The sequence below is a fragment of the Thunnus maccoyii genome, chromosome 14, assembly GCF_910596095.1.
Source record: "Thunnus maccoyii chromosome 14, fThuMac1.1, whole genome shotgun sequence".
NCBI classification, from domain to species: domain Eukaryota; kingdom Metazoa; phylum Chordata; class Actinopteri; order Scombriformes; family Scombridae; genus Thunnus; species Thunnus maccoyii.
Window position 1 is genome coordinate 24,719,030 of NC_056546.1, and position 18,016 is coordinate 24,737,045.

General features: G+C 40.6%; 1 protein-coding gene across 1 annotated transcript in view; it reads left to right on the plus strand.

Moving 5' to 3' along the window:
• Positions 1–18,016, plus strand: part of dntt (deoxynucleotidyltransferase, terminal) — an 81,928-nt gene that overhangs the window by 28,452 nt on the left and 35,460 nt on the right. Inside the window, exons 5-8 of the mRNA XM_042434264.1 lie at positions 2,122–2,193; positions 2,414–2,537; positions 3,969–4,101; positions 11,764–11,866. Coding sequence (XP_042290198.1) covers positions 2,122–2,193; positions 2,414–2,537; positions 3,969–4,101; positions 11,764–11,866 — 432 coding nt within the window. The remainder of the gene's footprint in view (positions 1–2,121; positions 2,194–2,413; positions 2,538–3,968; positions 4,102–11,763; positions 11,867–18,016) is intronic.

The following is an 18,016-nucleotide window of genomic DNA, read 5'->3' on the forward strand; positions in this document are numbered from 1 at the left end:
TATAATTATAATTAATGCTTTTTACAAAATCATATAATTTCTTTAATCATCAACAATCATCGCTTTGCCAATAAATTGTTAAAGGTAAAGTCTGGTGATATTCTCAAGAAATCTCATTAAAAGTGGAACAGTGAATTGGTCTGTATAGCCAAAGCCTGATTTAGCTTATTCCTGTGCCATAGACTTCAATTTTAGTGTCCAGAAACTATTAAAAACTCACCAATGAGCCACAACACATTGTTGGTTGTGGGCGTTGTTGATAACAAGAAACATACTGTAGAATAACACCAGCCCTTATCCTTAAAATAAGGTACTTCCAGCAGAAAGTCAGAGCTATAAGGAGTCAATTAGAATCCATTGTATTTGCAGTTCTCTGTGAAGGACCACAACACAAACTTTTCTCAAGCCTACATGGGTTGAATATTTTATACTCAAAAAATTTTCAGTGTGGTAGAGTATTCCTAAATATCGTGCCAGTTGTTTTAGAGCACTGTCAGAAAGAATCTTGCTGAACTTTTCTTCTTCTTACAATACCAATCTGCACAAATATGCTTTCTGGAGGTGACAACGAAGTGGAATTTCATCTTGCAGAACACATTATCTGCGAGTTACTGAAGGTAAAAAAAAGCAATTCTGAATTCAGTCTTTCAAAAAGATATCAAAAATAGTTTTGAAATTTAAAGTTCTCAACAGGCACACTAACAAAACTTGCCACACACATAAGCACACACTCGGACAGGCATCGCACAAATGTGTCTCGTCTCTGGGAAAAAAAAAAATCTCATTGGGTCACTTGGTAATCATCCCCTTACCTACTGTCGTGCTCAGGGCAGAAATCATGGCAGGTTGTCAGGGAAAGTGTTGAGAAATGCTTGCTTGAAGAGAACGTAGAGTCCCTGTAGAAGAACAAGTTGAGCTTAGCAGTCCAAGACTCTGACACATTAAACCTAACTCACACACTGTGGGTCTCAGAGCAAGATTCAAAATCTGTCAAATCTGTCAGCACTGAGACATAGTCATTAACCAAAATAACATAAATGTCCCAGAGAGACCAAATTAGACTGCCTGTGAATGACCTCTCCCTCTTGTTGTTTTTACATGATTCAGACGTGCACCCACGGTGAGTTTTTTTTCGCTAGGTTGTCTCTTTGAACAGATCGCGGCTCAAAACAAGAAAATGACATGACACGAAAAACAAAGTGAAAACAAACAGAGTAAAAACAAAACGCTTGATGTGCCTGTGAACATCGGAGTGACACACTGTCAGCAGCGACTGAGCCGCTCGCTGCTGACTGAACATCCAAAGTGGGGAAAAGATATAAACCTACTGACATGAAAGTCTGGGAGCACTGAGGCAGAGTTGGGGATGAATAGTAGTCAGTATGTGTTTTGTGTGTATGTGAGAAACGTCGTGCATGTGAAGAAGTGTGTCTCCCCCGGAGCAGCGAGTGTGTCGAAGCATTATCCTTGCGTTTGGGGTTGGCCTTAGCTTGACGGTTGAAAAGCAGAGGTGGACGGGTGGATGCATCATTGAGCAGTGAAGGCTGCTTTAAACTGCACTGTACTCACAGTCTGGATCTTAGGTTCACCGGTTCATTGATCCTAGATGTCATCCTTTTATGCACAAGCTTAAAATGCACACATAAAGCTATTGTAAAACGCAAATATATAGACTTATTGTCAACACTTAAAACTTTTACAGTTTCCCTGTGGAAGATGGCTGATATTAACTTGCCTGATTCTACACCTTCATATAATAAAGACATTTAATATGTGACCAGCAAATTAAATCTCTTTGCTGAGAGCGGCAGACAATTAAACATAGAACAAAGTTGTTTCAGAGCAAACAATAGAAGCTGGGGAAAACATTACCTTGGGCTTTTTATGAACGCTATAAAACCGGTATTAATCCCAGGTTTTACAACAACAAAGTCGTTATTCCTTGAAAAGAAATGGAAATGAGAACACGAGGAGCACCTGATTTAAGTGGAAACTGTTTTTAAATGAGTTGTAATTTCGGGCAATTAGTTAATTGCTGATGGAACAAAAACCAAGGGAAAACATGCTGATGCTGACACCAATACTGTTTTTAATAATATCATCTGCTTTTATGTTTTCCAGGAGTTCCTTCAATATGGCCGTTCGCTTGAAGTGGAGAAAGTACTGTCTAATGAGAGGTATCAAACACTGAAGGTCAGTAAACAGAAAACAAATCCATTGTTGTCAAGTTTTTCTGGCCTCACTTTGCCTTCTCTCCATTTCGGTGATGTGAAATCGCTGTAAAAATGATTTGCATTTGCCGTCTCTTAAGGACATAGAGCTCTTCAAAACTTTGAAAGCTAACCCCTTCTGAGAAGAGCTGTCATTTCAGAGCATGTCTTCTTGATTACGCCCTTACCTCGTTTCCTGCCAGCTGTTCACAAGTGTGTTTGGGGTTGGACCTAAGACGGCGGAGAAGTGGTACCACAGAGGGCTGCGCTCATTCAACGGCATTCTGGCAGATCCCAGCATTCAACTAAACCGGATGCAGCACTATGGTACATCAACATCACACCATCCCCACTCAGCCACTCCGCAAATTATAGACTGAAAAATACAACTCGAGTTTGCTTCCAAGAAAGACTCAAAGAACTAATCGTTCAATTTCTCTCAGGGGGGGCCTGCATGTTATTTGGAACTTTTTGTCCTTTTTGGTCCCATAGGAGGCTCCTTATGGGAGGCTCTAGCTGTAATGTGTTTTCTCTGAAGTGAGATGAGAGCAGCAGGGAGTTAACAGTGAAAACACAATGGAAAAGGCAGCAGGAGTATTTTTAATAAAAATCAATGAATAGTGACCATGAAGGGGAACACTTGCTGTGGAATTCACATGAGCTCTCATCAATCAGCTGGGCAGAGAAGACCACAAGAGGTCTCTGACTTCCTGTGGGAGAGTTATGATTTGTTTAGCTGTTTGTGGCACTTGTAAAGGAAGATTTGTGGCTCATATTCTATCTGTGGGCAAACTGTCCTTCATTAATTTTGTGATATTGTTATTATGTTTAATTACAGATTGAGTTTAGATGAAGGTTTTTGACTTGGTTTAAAAACCTGGATGGAAACTGTAGAAAATCATAGTTCAGAGCATATTTGCTGTCTGCAAATCTTAAGAAAACAGCTGAGTGAACAGTAATCCAGCAATAAAGGAGCATCCAGACATGTAGATAACATCAGCCGCAATTCTTCTCCGTGTTTAACGTACGTGGTTAAATGTCACAAAGGAAAATACCGATATGCAGCTTTTTTATTTGTCTGCATCATTCTCCCGCTTCTTCCGCCGCTCAGGATGTCGCTGGATGCATATAATGTAGCACCGCATGTAGTGGTAATTCAAGACATTATATTACACTACTGCTCGCAGGTTCCCCATTCAGTTTGGAAACTCCATCCGATAATGTATTATGCTGACAGACACCTTCATCAAACTAGTCTTAATCCATCATTCTGAACACTGCGGTCTCCACTCCGTGCAGAGAAATAATGTGAGTTTTTGACACGGAAAATGTGTCTGAACCCTGATCTCTCCACTGTTTTCTGTAAATCCTAAAAGAATAGAAACACTTATTTTTATTGCAGTAAAGACAGAAATATCATCGAAGATTTATTTTAATTAGTTGGTGGTGTAGCATCTGTTCATCTAAGGGGAAAAAAAAAAAGAGAATGAGAAAAAAAAAAAGTGAGATGCATGAAATCAACAAGACTGTGGATGCCCATCAATCAATCACTCATAATTTAGCTCAGTCTCTACAGTGGATGAAATCCTCCTGTGTCTGCAGCAGACGTGCACCGGTAGTCGCCTTCTATCAGCCGGCAGAACATATCACATTTTACCTTACTTTTAATTCACCCTGACTCTCCACTTCCCCAGAGCAAATGGCTATGATTGATGGTCGGCTCCCAGACTAATATCCACGTGGTCTTTTTCCCCGCAGGTTTTCTGCATTATGGAGACATCTCCAGGGCTGTCAGTAAAGCGGAGGCCCGAGCCCTAGGGAACATTATTGACGAAGCTGTCCATGCGATCACGCCGGACGCCATACTAGCGCTGACAGGTGGCTTTCGCAGGTACAAGACTTGTCTCCTCCTTTCAGTGTTGATATGGTACTTGAAATAGAACAGCACTGCCTATTTTGTGCTTTTTATTTTTTTCCCCACTTGTGTTAAGCTCATACTGGTTATGCACAGGGGAATGTAAAGATATTAGATATTATTATTAATGTAAAGTCTCAAGAGATCTGATTTAATCCCATGTGGCTATTTCTTATAACTATTGTCACACACAGCAAGTCATACGTGTGGTTAGACTGAGAGCTGTCGATGCCTAAATGCATCCGACAGCTGATATGACATAGTTGATAAAATGTGTTTGACGCCATAGCAGCACAGTCTCTTTGTTCTTTATCATAAAGAACCTTGAGTACACAGGTCATTCACGTCATAGTTTTGAATTTACATTAACGCACTGAAATGCATTACATTGTCAATCTCCCGAGTGCATGGTGAGTTACCTACTGAGTGCGGCTATTTGCTCACAGCCGGCGCCTCCCTCCGCCGTCACCTCTTTGTGCTGCTCTTTTTTTATATGCAGTGCTTTGTGCCCGAGTAAGCGAGGAGCACTCTGCTTGCTGGTGTTGTAAAAATCCAGCCATAACCACTGGCGTGTGCAGTAAATAATTCAAAAGCAGTCTGGCAGTAAGGACAGGCGCTTGCTTCTCAACAGGGGTGACAGAGCTGCACAGCTTAGCTGATGGTCTTTAATAGAACCTCGGCCACAAACATTACACGTTGCCAGGAGAGTTCTCTTTTTCTTTTTCTTCCAAAAACCTTATGAAAGTTTCTCCTCTTTGTATTTGTTGTTTTCTAACATATTCCACTTTGTCAAAGCCTGGCACGAACTTGTCAGACTGACTTTTAAAGCAAGAAAACTTAACTTTTGCTAAACAACAGCCACTGAGACAAGTGATAATAATGAGATAATGCTTACCTTAACCCTAAACCACTATTAAGCATTTAGCTACAGTAAAATACTAAGCAGTTGTAACAGTAGCACAAATGGGTAAGTGTCATAAGCTGTGGCCCAATTCTATGCTACATGCTAATTGTGTATATACTCTATATACTAATACTAATAATATATTATGCTATATCTTTACGGTATACTGTTTTTGCAGTTAGTATACAAGAAATCAACGTACTTAAAGCATCTACAACTAACTTTTCTGGCCGATAGGGGGTAAGTGACACTCCAAAACAAATTCAGTGTAAGCCACTACTAAAACCTCCCGTCCTGTTTCCTAAGCCTGTAGAAATATGTACAAGAGATGAAGAGACTGTGTTGTGTTTATTTTCAGAGTTACAGAGAGTTGAGCGAGGCCAGCGAGGGTCCTTCCAGCCTCTTGATCCCTTATGGGGGATGGCGAGGAGCTGGAAGACAGTGAGGTGGAGCTGCCAGAGGGAGAGGAAGGAGAGACAGAGTTAGTTTCAGTCCTTTGGCCCCTTTAATTCTATGTCTCCCAAACGCCAAACCTATGTTTATGGTTGTTTTTGCTCAATCTCTGTTCCACTCTCTTGGTGCGAAGGAACGCAGACTTTTCGGTTTTAACCGGTACTGCTTCGGATTTGGTCTGGCTGGAAGCGGCTGCAGGATCATCCGTCCCTGGCTGAATCTGTCTGGCCGCTGTTTGAATCACGCCACTTTATAACCTCGGCTGGATGGTGGGCGGGGCGGAGTTCTGGACCATACCTTGACAACACAGGGTATTGCAGAAATAACAACAAAAGGGCTACAGGCAGCACAGTGTGGTTGAGAGTGATCGTACTGCTCAGTGATATCACCTCATAGCGGATATTCATCTTCATCATTAGTAAATATCTAAAGTCTTAATTAAATCACCTTTAACTGAAATAAGAGGAATCATACGTTAATGAATCTGTGATTTTACACTGCTACTGCTAATTAAACCTAATCGAAAGATGACAAAATATTTTTTTTTAATAAATATTTGATAGTTATTTGTTTTCTGACATGTTTTTGGAGCTTTTTTTAACACCATCCTCAATTAGTTTTATGTTTATTTTCCAGCTGTGAGTGGCTGTGTGGGAGAACAGTGTCCATCAACAGCACATTTAAAAATCACTTTCTTACTCTGCATGCTGACTGCTTTGACTATACTTTATTTAGTCACTTTTCCAGTGTGAACACACTCCACACTTAAAACCTGATTAGAACTAGTGTGTTTTATGGATATAAGACAATTATAAAGTTATAAACATTCACTACCATTAGCCACCAAAAGATATAGGTCGGATCAAACGTAAGAGCAAATAAAGCTGTAGCAGTAAAAATTAAATTGAGCAAAGGTGCGTTTTTACTCAGCTTTTCATTTGCAAAAGGTAAGATAGTGTTATTTCTTCTCAAAGTCACATAGTGTGGCTTTTATGTCTGCATCATGGTGTATATTAGTTTGTCACAGTGGTTATACGTCCACAACTTTCCTGAGTAAAGATGGTATCAAAGAGCACAAGAAAAAAAAAAAAAATCCAATATCTGTAATCTTCAAAAGGATAAATGACAGCTGGAATGATATCTGATTATGTAAATAACCACTCCTCAAGGGGAAAATGTGGTAAAAGAGATGAGGAAAGTGATTAGAGCATCATGGATAGTTAACATCAAGAATGAAAGGGAGGAACAGATTTTGAAGATTTATGGGCCAGGAGTCTGCTGCAAAGTGTAAAGGGGCCTATGAGAGAGCTTTTACGGCTTCAAACTCAGAGAGATGAAGCACACATTTACTTCATCTCATATTCGGCGCAGGCTCGGGGAGCATTACGTGAAACTTAACTGGAATCACACAGAGCTATAATTGAAGAATGATGACTTGTACATTATTAGTCAGTAAGTAAGTAATTTACCTTTATCTTGTTGAAAAGCAGATTCTCCAGACATGGTTTAAACACAGCGGGTGCTGTTATAAGGCCTATTACACCAAAATAGTTCATATGCTCTCTAAGATGCCAGCAGCACCACTAATAACCCACTAATTCTCTTCAGGGTGACATATTTGAAAATGTTCCCTTCTAAAGTCCTGTCAAAGCTCGATTTAATTACCTATCATTTCCAGCGTGATGCTCCGAGTCTCTTATTAGCTTCATCTTTCCAGCCGATAGCCTTTGTCAAAAAATGGAAACACACACACACACACACATACTATATACCTCTTTAAATAGACATACTTGGCTTTGGAAAATCTTTCATCTCTGGATAACATACACAAAGAAGAAACTCGACTCCCAAAAGTTTCATGAAATAAGCGCCGTGCTCCAGTAAACTCAAGCTGTCAGCCACTTCAGAGGGAAACAGCATGGCGAGGATTTGTTGATGCCACTGACATTAGCCTTATTGAAAGGACAGCTGTGGAAGGCGGGTGACAAGTCTTAAGCGGTTTTGTTTGGGGGGAGGATTAAAAATAGATTAGGCTTGAAAATACAGCTTCTACCACTGCTGCGTGTGAAAGGCTCACGCGGTGTCAGCGGAGCACTGTATTTATGTCGGTGTGAAGCCGGCATGTCCCCGCTGTGGATCTTATTTAACATCAGATTGTCTGGAATAGGCCTACGACTCAAAGTGACACGGATGATGGGGCAATGCTGTCTGCTCTGAAATCCTCAAACACAGGCTGAGTCTCACTGGATTGTTTCTCTTGAACAACAACCGAGATAAGCAAATTTTATCAGTTTAGTTCAGGGTGTCATGATTTTTTAAAACCAACTCTATTAACAGCTTGCAGTGGAACAAGCGAAACACGCTGTCTGATCATGAGCTATAACTCACGTACACTACGCTTTTTCTTGTTTTTATGTCATATCTTCCCGACTATGACCTTGTTTTTCTCTGTTAGCAGGAAAACTTAGATAGCGGTGGAAGATAGAAGGTGAAATGATGCATCGCTGCAAACCAAGCCGTTCCTTTTCCCTGACCAGCTACTTTTAACTGCCACTGAACTTTCCTCCTCCCTGCAGACTCTGTGAGATTTCCAGCAGCAGCAGCAACAACACTTCCCACATCTGTATTATTCATACATGTCGTCCTGTCGTCCACACAAATTTGTAAATAACCATGTATATTTTATAGGCTTTGTGCAAAAACACTCAATAATTTAACATTTTCCCTCACGCAATAAAAGAGTACACTGGCTAAATTCACACCAGACAGATCTGTTGCTCTGCTGTTGCACTTAATTTAAAGGAACACAAGCGGTGTTATGGCGCACAGTGACTTGACAGTCACTCGAAGCTAATATTCTCAGCCGAATCTTCCCGCTGGAGCAGGAGTGGACGCCTAATGCTAAATAAAAAAAGTTCTCCAAATTAAATGACCACATAGGTCATTTGTATCTGCACTCCAGAACAACCCATTGGAGTGTAAGATGCTGCTTTCCAAAACTGAAATCACTGTTAATAAATAATTGTTTTATGGTGTGACAACGCTGTGGTTAAGGTCTGGTTGGGTTTAGGCACAAAAAACACTTGGTTAGGGAAAGATCATGGTTTGGGTTAAAATGATCACTTGAAATGTGGTTACTACTTCCTGAAATTAGATAATCTTCATCGTCATGGCAACAGTAAACGCCGTGTTACGTTTTTTAAAAAATGTAATAATTACATAATTATTACAGTTGCTAGATGGCGTCTGTCACTCAAACGTAACTATAGGTTATTTTTGGTGACTGAAATTACGACCTATAGGGTCTTGGGAGGACATGCTCAAATAAAAACAGTGTTGTGAAGGTGCACCATCAGAGGCAGGGAAGAGGAGGAGGAAAAACACCCTCTTTGCTGGAGAGAGCGTGTCTGACATGCTGTTGTCTACTTTTCCGCTGACTGGGGTTGAATTAGAGCTGCTATCTGCACAGACCTGGCATGTACTAATGCTCCATTGCAATCAGGAAAAAGATGAAAAGTGTAATGCCAGGGTGTCTTCTCCTCAAATAACTGCCAATTCCCATGTTAGCCCCTCACACACACACACACACACACACACACACACACACATGCATCCATCTGTTTTTAAGCGCTGATTGGAGGTAAAAGGAATTCATGCTGACGATCTCTCTGTCTCTCTCCCTCTTTGGTTTTTTGCTATTCATGGCACACATTTATGCAGTGCACTCGAGTGAGTTTTGCCAGCACAGCAAAGGCTAGCAGTGAGATTCACTTAACAACTTGAGGGCACTGTACAAGCTGGAAGTGTTGTGGAATCTCAGCGTTGCCAATTAACAGAGTTGGGAGGTTTGGAGGAAAAGTTGCTCATTCAGCAAATGGAAATCTGTGATGCATTCTCAAATAGCTGTGTCCTACCAGTCAACTCATTAAAGAAGTGTCAACTTTCCACATAAAGACCTACAAAAATTCCACTGAGTATAAACACAAGTGTGAAAGTGAACATTCTCACATCTATTATTTTAGACGAGAATAAATTATATACATTCAGAATGCAAATTAAATGACTGTGACTGAAACGGCATCTGCTGAGTGAACCTGTGAGTCAGGCACTCGTTCCGTCAATACCACAGGGGTATGTGCTCTCTGCCACTAACGCTAACCATTAACATTATCATACCTTGTGGAGCTCAAATGGCTGTTTTTTTTAATACGCTCTTGCTCCCTGAATTAGCCACGGTGACCTTTTGAAGCTTTCCCACAAGCCATTCACAGCCTCTCTCCATTCCTTTAATGTTCCTCCCTCCCGCTGCCGTCACTCATTTGTTAGAAGCGGCAAGGAGAGATCAGACACGGAGCCTCGCAGCAGCTGAGGCTTCTTTGGAGCCATATCAGCCTCAACATTTCTTGTCATTCCACTTTGTGTTTGCTGTGCTTATGTCTGTATGATTTCGCCTATTGTTTCTCAAAGGTTTGTGAGTGCGCTTGTGTGTGAGTGGGTGTTAGGTAATGATCGGTTTGAAATGGTGCCTGGCCTTTTTTTATTTTTTTATTTTTTTTAGCAGTGGTGTAGAGAGCTGAGGCGGTGGCCAACCTCAGTGTATCGCAGCCTGAAGGGGGGAAGGTTCTGTCATCTGAGGGGCAACTTTAGCACTCGTGGACTGTGTTTGCTGTGTGTTTGTGCCAGCATTGTTCTCACTTTCATGACGGATGAAAAATCTGCCATATGAGGAACTCAGTGTTTCTTTTCATCATTCCATCTGAGAGTCCTCCTCGTTATTTTAGAGCATGTATGAGCATGCAAGACAGGAAAACACCTTGGGCAGGTGGCACACACAAATTCACTCATCATTACACTGTTTCCAATCAGTCACATGTGTCTGTCACCATTTTTTAAGCCACCATTTTCTTATTTTATTCATGTCATGTGTCATCAATCATTGGTATTAGTGAGATTTTCATAGGAAACATAAAATACAGACGTCAACAAGCTTTACTATATATTTGTGAATCTGGATGTAAGTTCAAACACAGACACCAACTTACAGTGTTGATACACATGGGTGTGGCCTACTGTTGTAAATAAATTGATCAAGTGGCCTCTCTCTCACACATTGTGGTTGCCTGTTTAGCGCCAAGTTGCTTCTTTTGGGCTTGTTTCCATAGACCTGGTTGATCTGGCAACACCGGCGCTAGTAAGTCACAATAGCTAGATAACTGGCTTGCTAACTGCTGTTGACAGTTAGCAAGCTAGTCGCTATAACTGGTCTATAAATTTTATTCTAGAGGTGTATGTGCACATGAACTCCTATCTCATTACTGTCTACAAATCATGTTTCTTTTGAGGAGCAGACAGCAGATAGGTTAAATAATAGTGCACAGTGAAACACATACACAGATAAGTACATGTCAGCTCAGAAATGTACGCCGCTGAGGGAGACGACACAAATATTTTTATACACTCACAGCCTCCTGATTTGGCTGGGTGTGGCAACTTCACACAGGGATAAACATGCTTATTTGAAATTCAAAATAAGATTTTGATAACCAAATGGCACGGATTTACATTTTACACTGCCTCATTACTGACAGTGTTATCCTCACAGAAATAAGTTTTCAGTGTTCATAGATATTACATATTGTAAGAAGACATATCTAAACCCTGAAATCATAAACCTGCTTTAACCAAGTCAGCTTTCTAATCCAGTGTATGTGAAAGAACCAACGGAATAAATAGTCTGATGTTAATTAATCTCAAGCTGCATCCTCAGAAATGGAGACACAAGTGTCCTGAATAACAGCAGCGATTTTAAAAATGATGCAGCTGATCCCAGACAGACGCTTTGATATGCCTTTTGTGTACATATCTTATGCACATGCAGAGGTTGTTTTCTGAGCTTTTCACTGTGTTCCTGCTTGATAATCACTTGATAAACACTCCCTGCCTGCAGTTGTGCTGACAGAGAAAATGCATTGTGTAAGCCCGGGCTCCATATGGGTCTGCTTTATGACACTGATCCAAGTAGAAAATGATGACTCTCATAAAATTAAAGCTCTGACAGCTGAGGCAACAAAAAAAAAAGATCTTTTACACTTAGCAACCTAGGAGAAATGACTTGTTTGAATAATGAAAAAAAGTCATTGCTATTAGTATGGCCTGTGCTTTTAACAGCACAGTTTGCCACCTTCCCTCTTCATCAGTTAAGGGCTGTGACTAAAAGATAATTCTTTTCATTACCTCCTGGACACAGTGAGTGGTTACCAGTGCTATGTCTTTATCTCCAGGGGGAAGGAGTTTGGCCATGACGTAGACTTTATCGTGACCGCACTTGAGACGGGGACGGAAGACAGTCTGCTTCTCAACGTTATCGATAGACTGAAAGATCAAGTAAGTATGTGGCTTCTTCCTTTTTTATGCACTAACTCACTGAAAGGCGCGTGTATCCCCACAAGTCTCTTCAGTCAGTCAGTTTATTTGAAAAAATAAATAAATAAATAAAGTTGTTAATGTCAAGCAGACAGCTGAGCCGAGCTGGAGTTGAGCTGTTGATGGACTATTGGTAAAGCAAAACACACTTTCAAGTTCCAGGAAATTTTCTCTCATCACTTGGCCACCCTTTAAGGGCAATGCCAATTAATTTATTTAAACTTTAAAGCTGCATTTTGGCATATTTTCATTTTGGCAACTCCTCCAGTCACTACTGGCTGGAGGACAGTAATGAAGATGTTCTGAGCCATGATGTGTGAATCAAGTTCAGAGTTCTACCTTCAGTTTATATTGTTAGTTGGCTCTAACGGTTTAAATCCAAATGAATGGATTTAAGATACATTTTGGAAAAACCACTGAGTGTTTCATGGGTTATTATAGATTAAGCTAAATACAACAGCACATTTCTGTGGACAACATAACAGAACAGTGCAGACTACTTTCCTGTACTTTTGTAGTGCTTAAGTGTTGCTTGTGGATGTTTATTCTGCAAGTAGGAGATCAGAGCACTGTTTGAACATTTAATTTTGCACAGAGCAGCTATTTATTTATCAAATTAAAATGTACTATATCAGGATAGGTATCGTTATCGGGATATGAAATGACCCATATCGGGATATGAGATTTTGGTCATATCATAAGTTCATGTTCCATCTGTGCCATGTCCTGCATGCATAATCAATCACTTTTTAATTAAAACTAGCTTATGTCCTACCCTCTTTTAGATGGATACATAATGTACTTTGAGCAGACAGAATACCATGATCATCAGTACAACATAGAGTAATGTAGTCCTGTACAACATGTCCACAAACTACAGCCTTGAATTACAGTAAAGTCAAAATAACAGCTCTTGAGTCTCGATACAAATATAATATTTCAAACCTGCAAGGTAGTATCTGTTACAGGGCTGTGGTTATTGATTGCATTATATTGTACAGGAGCCGGCTACAGCAGCTGTGTGTAAGTTCTAAACTTGGTCTTGTTATAACAGAAGAGTTTATGAAGTGGACATGTATACACCACTAAATTAAATCTAGTTACACCACAAACATTTGTTCTTATGTAGAGTTGAGTTATTATAAATATTTACACCCAGTTACTTCCAGGTGTTGTATAGCTAACAGAAGTAACTGAAAAAACAACAATGTTAGTTAGCTGATATATGACATGTGACAGAGCTCGGCAACAAACACACACAGAAACATACCAACACACAAGTGAAGACACAAGAGTTTGATTTGTGTCTTGGCATGTGTTCTGACCCAAAGTTACTGCTGAAAACACCAAACTCAACTTAATTGAACTGGAAAGTCATTTTTGCACGCATGCCATGCTGTCAAATGATTTTATACTGTGAATGAATCACTAAAGATGGAAGAAGTGATTGTGAACGGATTTGTCATAATGTCCTTGAATATGGGTATATAATATGATTTAAAATTGATAGCACTATCTGGATATATGAGAAAAACCTAATACATCCAATTCTATCCACTGCAGTGCAAGCTCTCATCAGGTTTTTCCTTGAGTAAAATATGAAGAATTCTTGCATTAAGGGCATATCTCTGACCGCAGCACATGCAGTATGTTTTGCTAATAAGGAATTAAATGGAGTCGGTCACTTTTCCATCATTCACAAATGTGTCCTTGAAAACTTACTGAAGGCTTTTTATAAAGATTTAGAGAAAAAGGTGGTCCAGGTTCCTCCGATTCAGCCGCCTTTAATGGAAAGAAATTGGCAAAAGGTGAGTGAATCAGGTAAAAGAGAAATGGTACAATTTAACAGGTTACTTTGAGAACTTTCAGCAAGGCTTTTAAGGACCATGGGCAGCAGTAGAGACCCCTTAATGGAAAATGGATCCTTTAATGGAAAATGGGCACAAAAAGAGAGGTGTGTGTGAGAGAGGAGGGAAAAGGGAGAAGAGAGGATAAATGTGAAAGAGAGACAGAGAGAGAGAAACAGACAGATAGAGGCTGATTAAAGCAGAGAGAAAGCGAGAATAGAGAGAAAATGTGTAGGCAGGAGATAAAAACACTCAGGCGATGTTAATGGCGGGCTATGTTTACATACACATAATGGTTTCATCGCTGGCTGCACTCAAATGATGAAAATTATTTGCTGCTAATATCGCAGTTATATGACAAATATCAGCGTGCTGCAGAAATGTCCAATTAAAACTCAGAGCGTGTAAACACATTTATCTAATTACTGTACCTTAAATTGAGGTCTTAATCACAATTGTGCAGACAAAAGTCCAGCGTGTTCATATTTACTTACATATTAGTTCCATTTTTACCACTGCTTTTACCTCATCCACCTCTCAATCTTAGCAAGAGCATATTTGAATGGAAATTTCAGCAGTGCCGCACCTTTTTAAATTCAAACAAAATGAAAAATCTCAGTTAGTGATACTTTTATTTACACGTGCAGACGCAGTCCCAGAGAGGAAAATATTGCCAAGGCTTTCAAAGTCAATTTAATGTCTGCAAGTTAAACAAATATTGATTAGCTAATTGGCAAACACGGATCAGAAATAAAGGAGTAAACATTCTAATGAAGATATAAATGGAATTGGATGTTTTATTCATCAGTAATGACTATGCCATTTGTGAGCTTTGAGGATCAACAGGTTTTAAGGCAGTAGTAGTAGCAGTAGCAGTAAACTTTTTCTCTCCTGCCCCCTGTTTTGGACGATAACACGGCCCCCCTGTCAAAGCATCAGAGCACTCTTGTTTCCTTATCCTTCCCAAATGAATTAAATTCATAAGCCTTTTTCACAGCAGACACTGTCAAACTGTCAGTTGAACTGATGTCGGCTCTGGATCAGTAATACTTGCATTGTGTGTGTCAATATGTGTGCACTCAGTGGCCTCTGCACTCCAGTTTGAGAACCACTGCTTTAAAGGATAGGTTGGCTTTTTTTTTTTTTTTTTAAAGTTTATCTGAATATAAAACTCACGTCATATTGTCGCAGCTCAGTGAAAACCATTTATCTCCAAACAATTTTGATTTTTTCAGCTGATGGACTAAATGTTCCTTTATGAGATGAGGACATTCTGCTATTTCCTAAGCAAAACAAACCATTAACAAGCCAAATGGATTAGCTTTAATACGCATTATCATTTTGGAGATATATACACTGACACGTACGTTGAAAGAGTTGTGGGTCTTTGTAATTGTTTCTCCTCTCCATACTGGCCATGAAGCGATACCTCTGTAGACTGACTACACTATACAAGATTGGTGGTAAAATCCACAGTCCTCAATCTGTGGAAAAATGTATTCTGAAGTTCAGCTGAAGGTAATATGAGGCTTCATCAGAGTTAACTGTATCAACTGCTGTTTGCTGGTGTTTTGTTCTGGCAATAAACCCATGACTTCCAGGAAGTATCCCCTTTGGCACTGCTGAGCAAGAAATTACTGTCTATATAAACACAAAGAGGGAATTAGCCACTTTGGCTAAGTCAGACTGCTAAAGCCTCACAATAAAGCAGCTCTAGTTCAAGCAGGAAGACAATTATCATTATTATCCAATATTTTCATTGGGATTTTTTGCAGGCTTTCCCATCATCCAAAGATCATCTTAGCTGGAAAACATTTAAAACACCTTATCTGTTTGGTCTCTCTGCTGTCATTGCAGTCATTGCAGTCTGTGCTGCTTTGCAGCTTCATTCCTCTACCACTCTATTGCCACCAGTGTGAAGGACCTGTCTTTGGTCCATAGAGGGATCTTCGATTGGCTGCTATTTATAGGCCTCCATCCCTATAAATCCATCTAATTGATGAGGTCAAGGCCAAAGGTTTTATCGAATATAATTTCTGCATTCTTGTTCATTCTTTGCTAATTGAATTAAGTTTGATGGAAATTTGGAATGCAAAAAGAGGACTATGGATTTTCATGGAGGAACAATTACACTTACCTTTTTAATGTCCATATGGTATGTGAGTTTTGAGTTTTTGTTTTATGTCATGCAGACAGTTGATACTTTTCCATGATGACACTTGTTACAAGGAAACCTGGATCTTTCAGGCCAATGTAAATACATAATGGACAATATCACTTGAACAATATGACATTCTATAAAAAAACAAGGGAGGGGGATGTGGAAGGCCTTTTCTTTGTCAACACTGTCTTCTCCCTCAGATAAATGCGTAGTTGGAGAGGGTCATGAGAGAAGACAAGTGTTTGATGAAGAGCAGGACCGCGCTGCCTACTATGGCTCTATGGCTGCTAGCTTCTTTTTTTTTTTTTTTTTGTCATCACTGGGTATAAAAATAAATCCCTCCATTCTCTGTCTCTCTTCCTTCCACACCTCCACATGCCTCCGCTCCTTCAGAGGTCCTTCCTGACAATAATTACCTCCTACTTACTGTATGTTATCGTGGAGCTTTCACCACTTGCAGCCATTTTTGTTCACTATAGGTAGAGAGAGCGAGGTGAAGGTGCGAAAGCATGTGTGAATGCGTGGGAATAAGGAGTAAGGATGGATGTGAATTAGGTGGGTAAGGCAGGTGTTAAAAAGGCTTTAGGAGCTTAAGAAGGGACAGCATGATACGGCCGGAAGCTTTCTTCTCAGCATGCTGGATGGAACAGGGATGGAGAGGGACCGGTCTGCAGGGACGAGGACACAAGAGACAGTGATTAAGTGGAGGTAGCAGAGGTTGACTCTAAGTCGTGTAACCTTGTCATCTGCAATCGAACCCCCAGGGGCCCACGTGTCTTCACTCAGGCCTAATATCACGGGCAGTTCCTGCAACCCCCTCCTTCCCCCCTCCCCACCCCTTAGCGTACCCCTCTCCAGCCTGCAGGGAGTTAAAAATACATCTATCTAGAAACGTCCTTGTAAAAATGGGTTCATCATTTTTCCCCCTCCTCCTCCTGCTGATATTCTGAAAGCATAACTTGGGGGCAGAGGCAAGGTCAGCTACCAGCTTCAGTGGCAGACAGATGAGATTCAGCTTGGCCCTGGTAATAGCAACAGAGAGACGGAGAGACGGAGAGGGCCATGTTTCATCTACCATCCATCTATCATCTCTGTCTCTAAATACTGTATAAGTGCTGCTTTCTGAAGCTCTGTATGCATTGCCGCCATTATAATGCGATTCAGCTCAGTTTTATTGTTCCGCATTCGGTCCGAGTCAATGTGGTTAGGGATCCGAGAGTTTTCCCTTTGGTTGAATAAACGCTTCAGGCAGAGTTGCCCATACAGCTGAGGTTATTTTGCAGTCACATGGAGTTAGTCACTTTGAGATCTAAATAAAATCTGAGCAGTAATGGCTACTTCATAGGATACCCATACACACACACACACATATGCAGACAGACACAAACACACAGACTTCTGCACTTTAATTTCAGTGATCAGTCTCTTTCATTCAAACTTCATATCAAAGTCAAAACGCAGTTCAAACGGTCCCGGCCAACACACGCTAATCTGCGACTTGAAGGCAGGTTTTGAAGTCTCTCTCTGTGAGTCAGAGAAATTGCGAGATGAGATCAGAGTGCCTCGAATCCATGACAACATTGCGCTTGTCCTCTGGATGCAGGTGGCCACGACGGCTGCTGCGACCACTCATCACGCTCTTAAGAAAAGACCCTGAGTAAATAATCAAATAGAAAAAAAAAACACAGCTTTCAGATCACAATTTCAAAAGTCATGTTCACTTGACTTTTTTTTTTTTTTCCACGCTCAGAGGAGAAGCTTTGGGGAAAAGATTATCTTCCCGCTGTCCTCCTCTGTAATTCCCTCTGTAAACAGTTCTGGTGGAATAAGCTTACTCTCAGATGCTCGCTGACATTACCTGCTGCGTAGGCGATGATTACAGAGCGCTATTGGGCTAAACAGCCCCCGGCGATGCTGAGACGGTAACTTCATGACATCCTGTTTTTATGGTGGATTTGTGAGTGTATGTGTGTCAGAAAGAAAGAGAGAGAGACCGAGAGGAAGCAGTGCGACTGTTAATGTAGGTGCGTAGGCAGGAGGGCCGCAAACCTCATTGAATGAAGGGCATCTGTATTCAGGTACTTAATGGTCTGTGCAACTGTC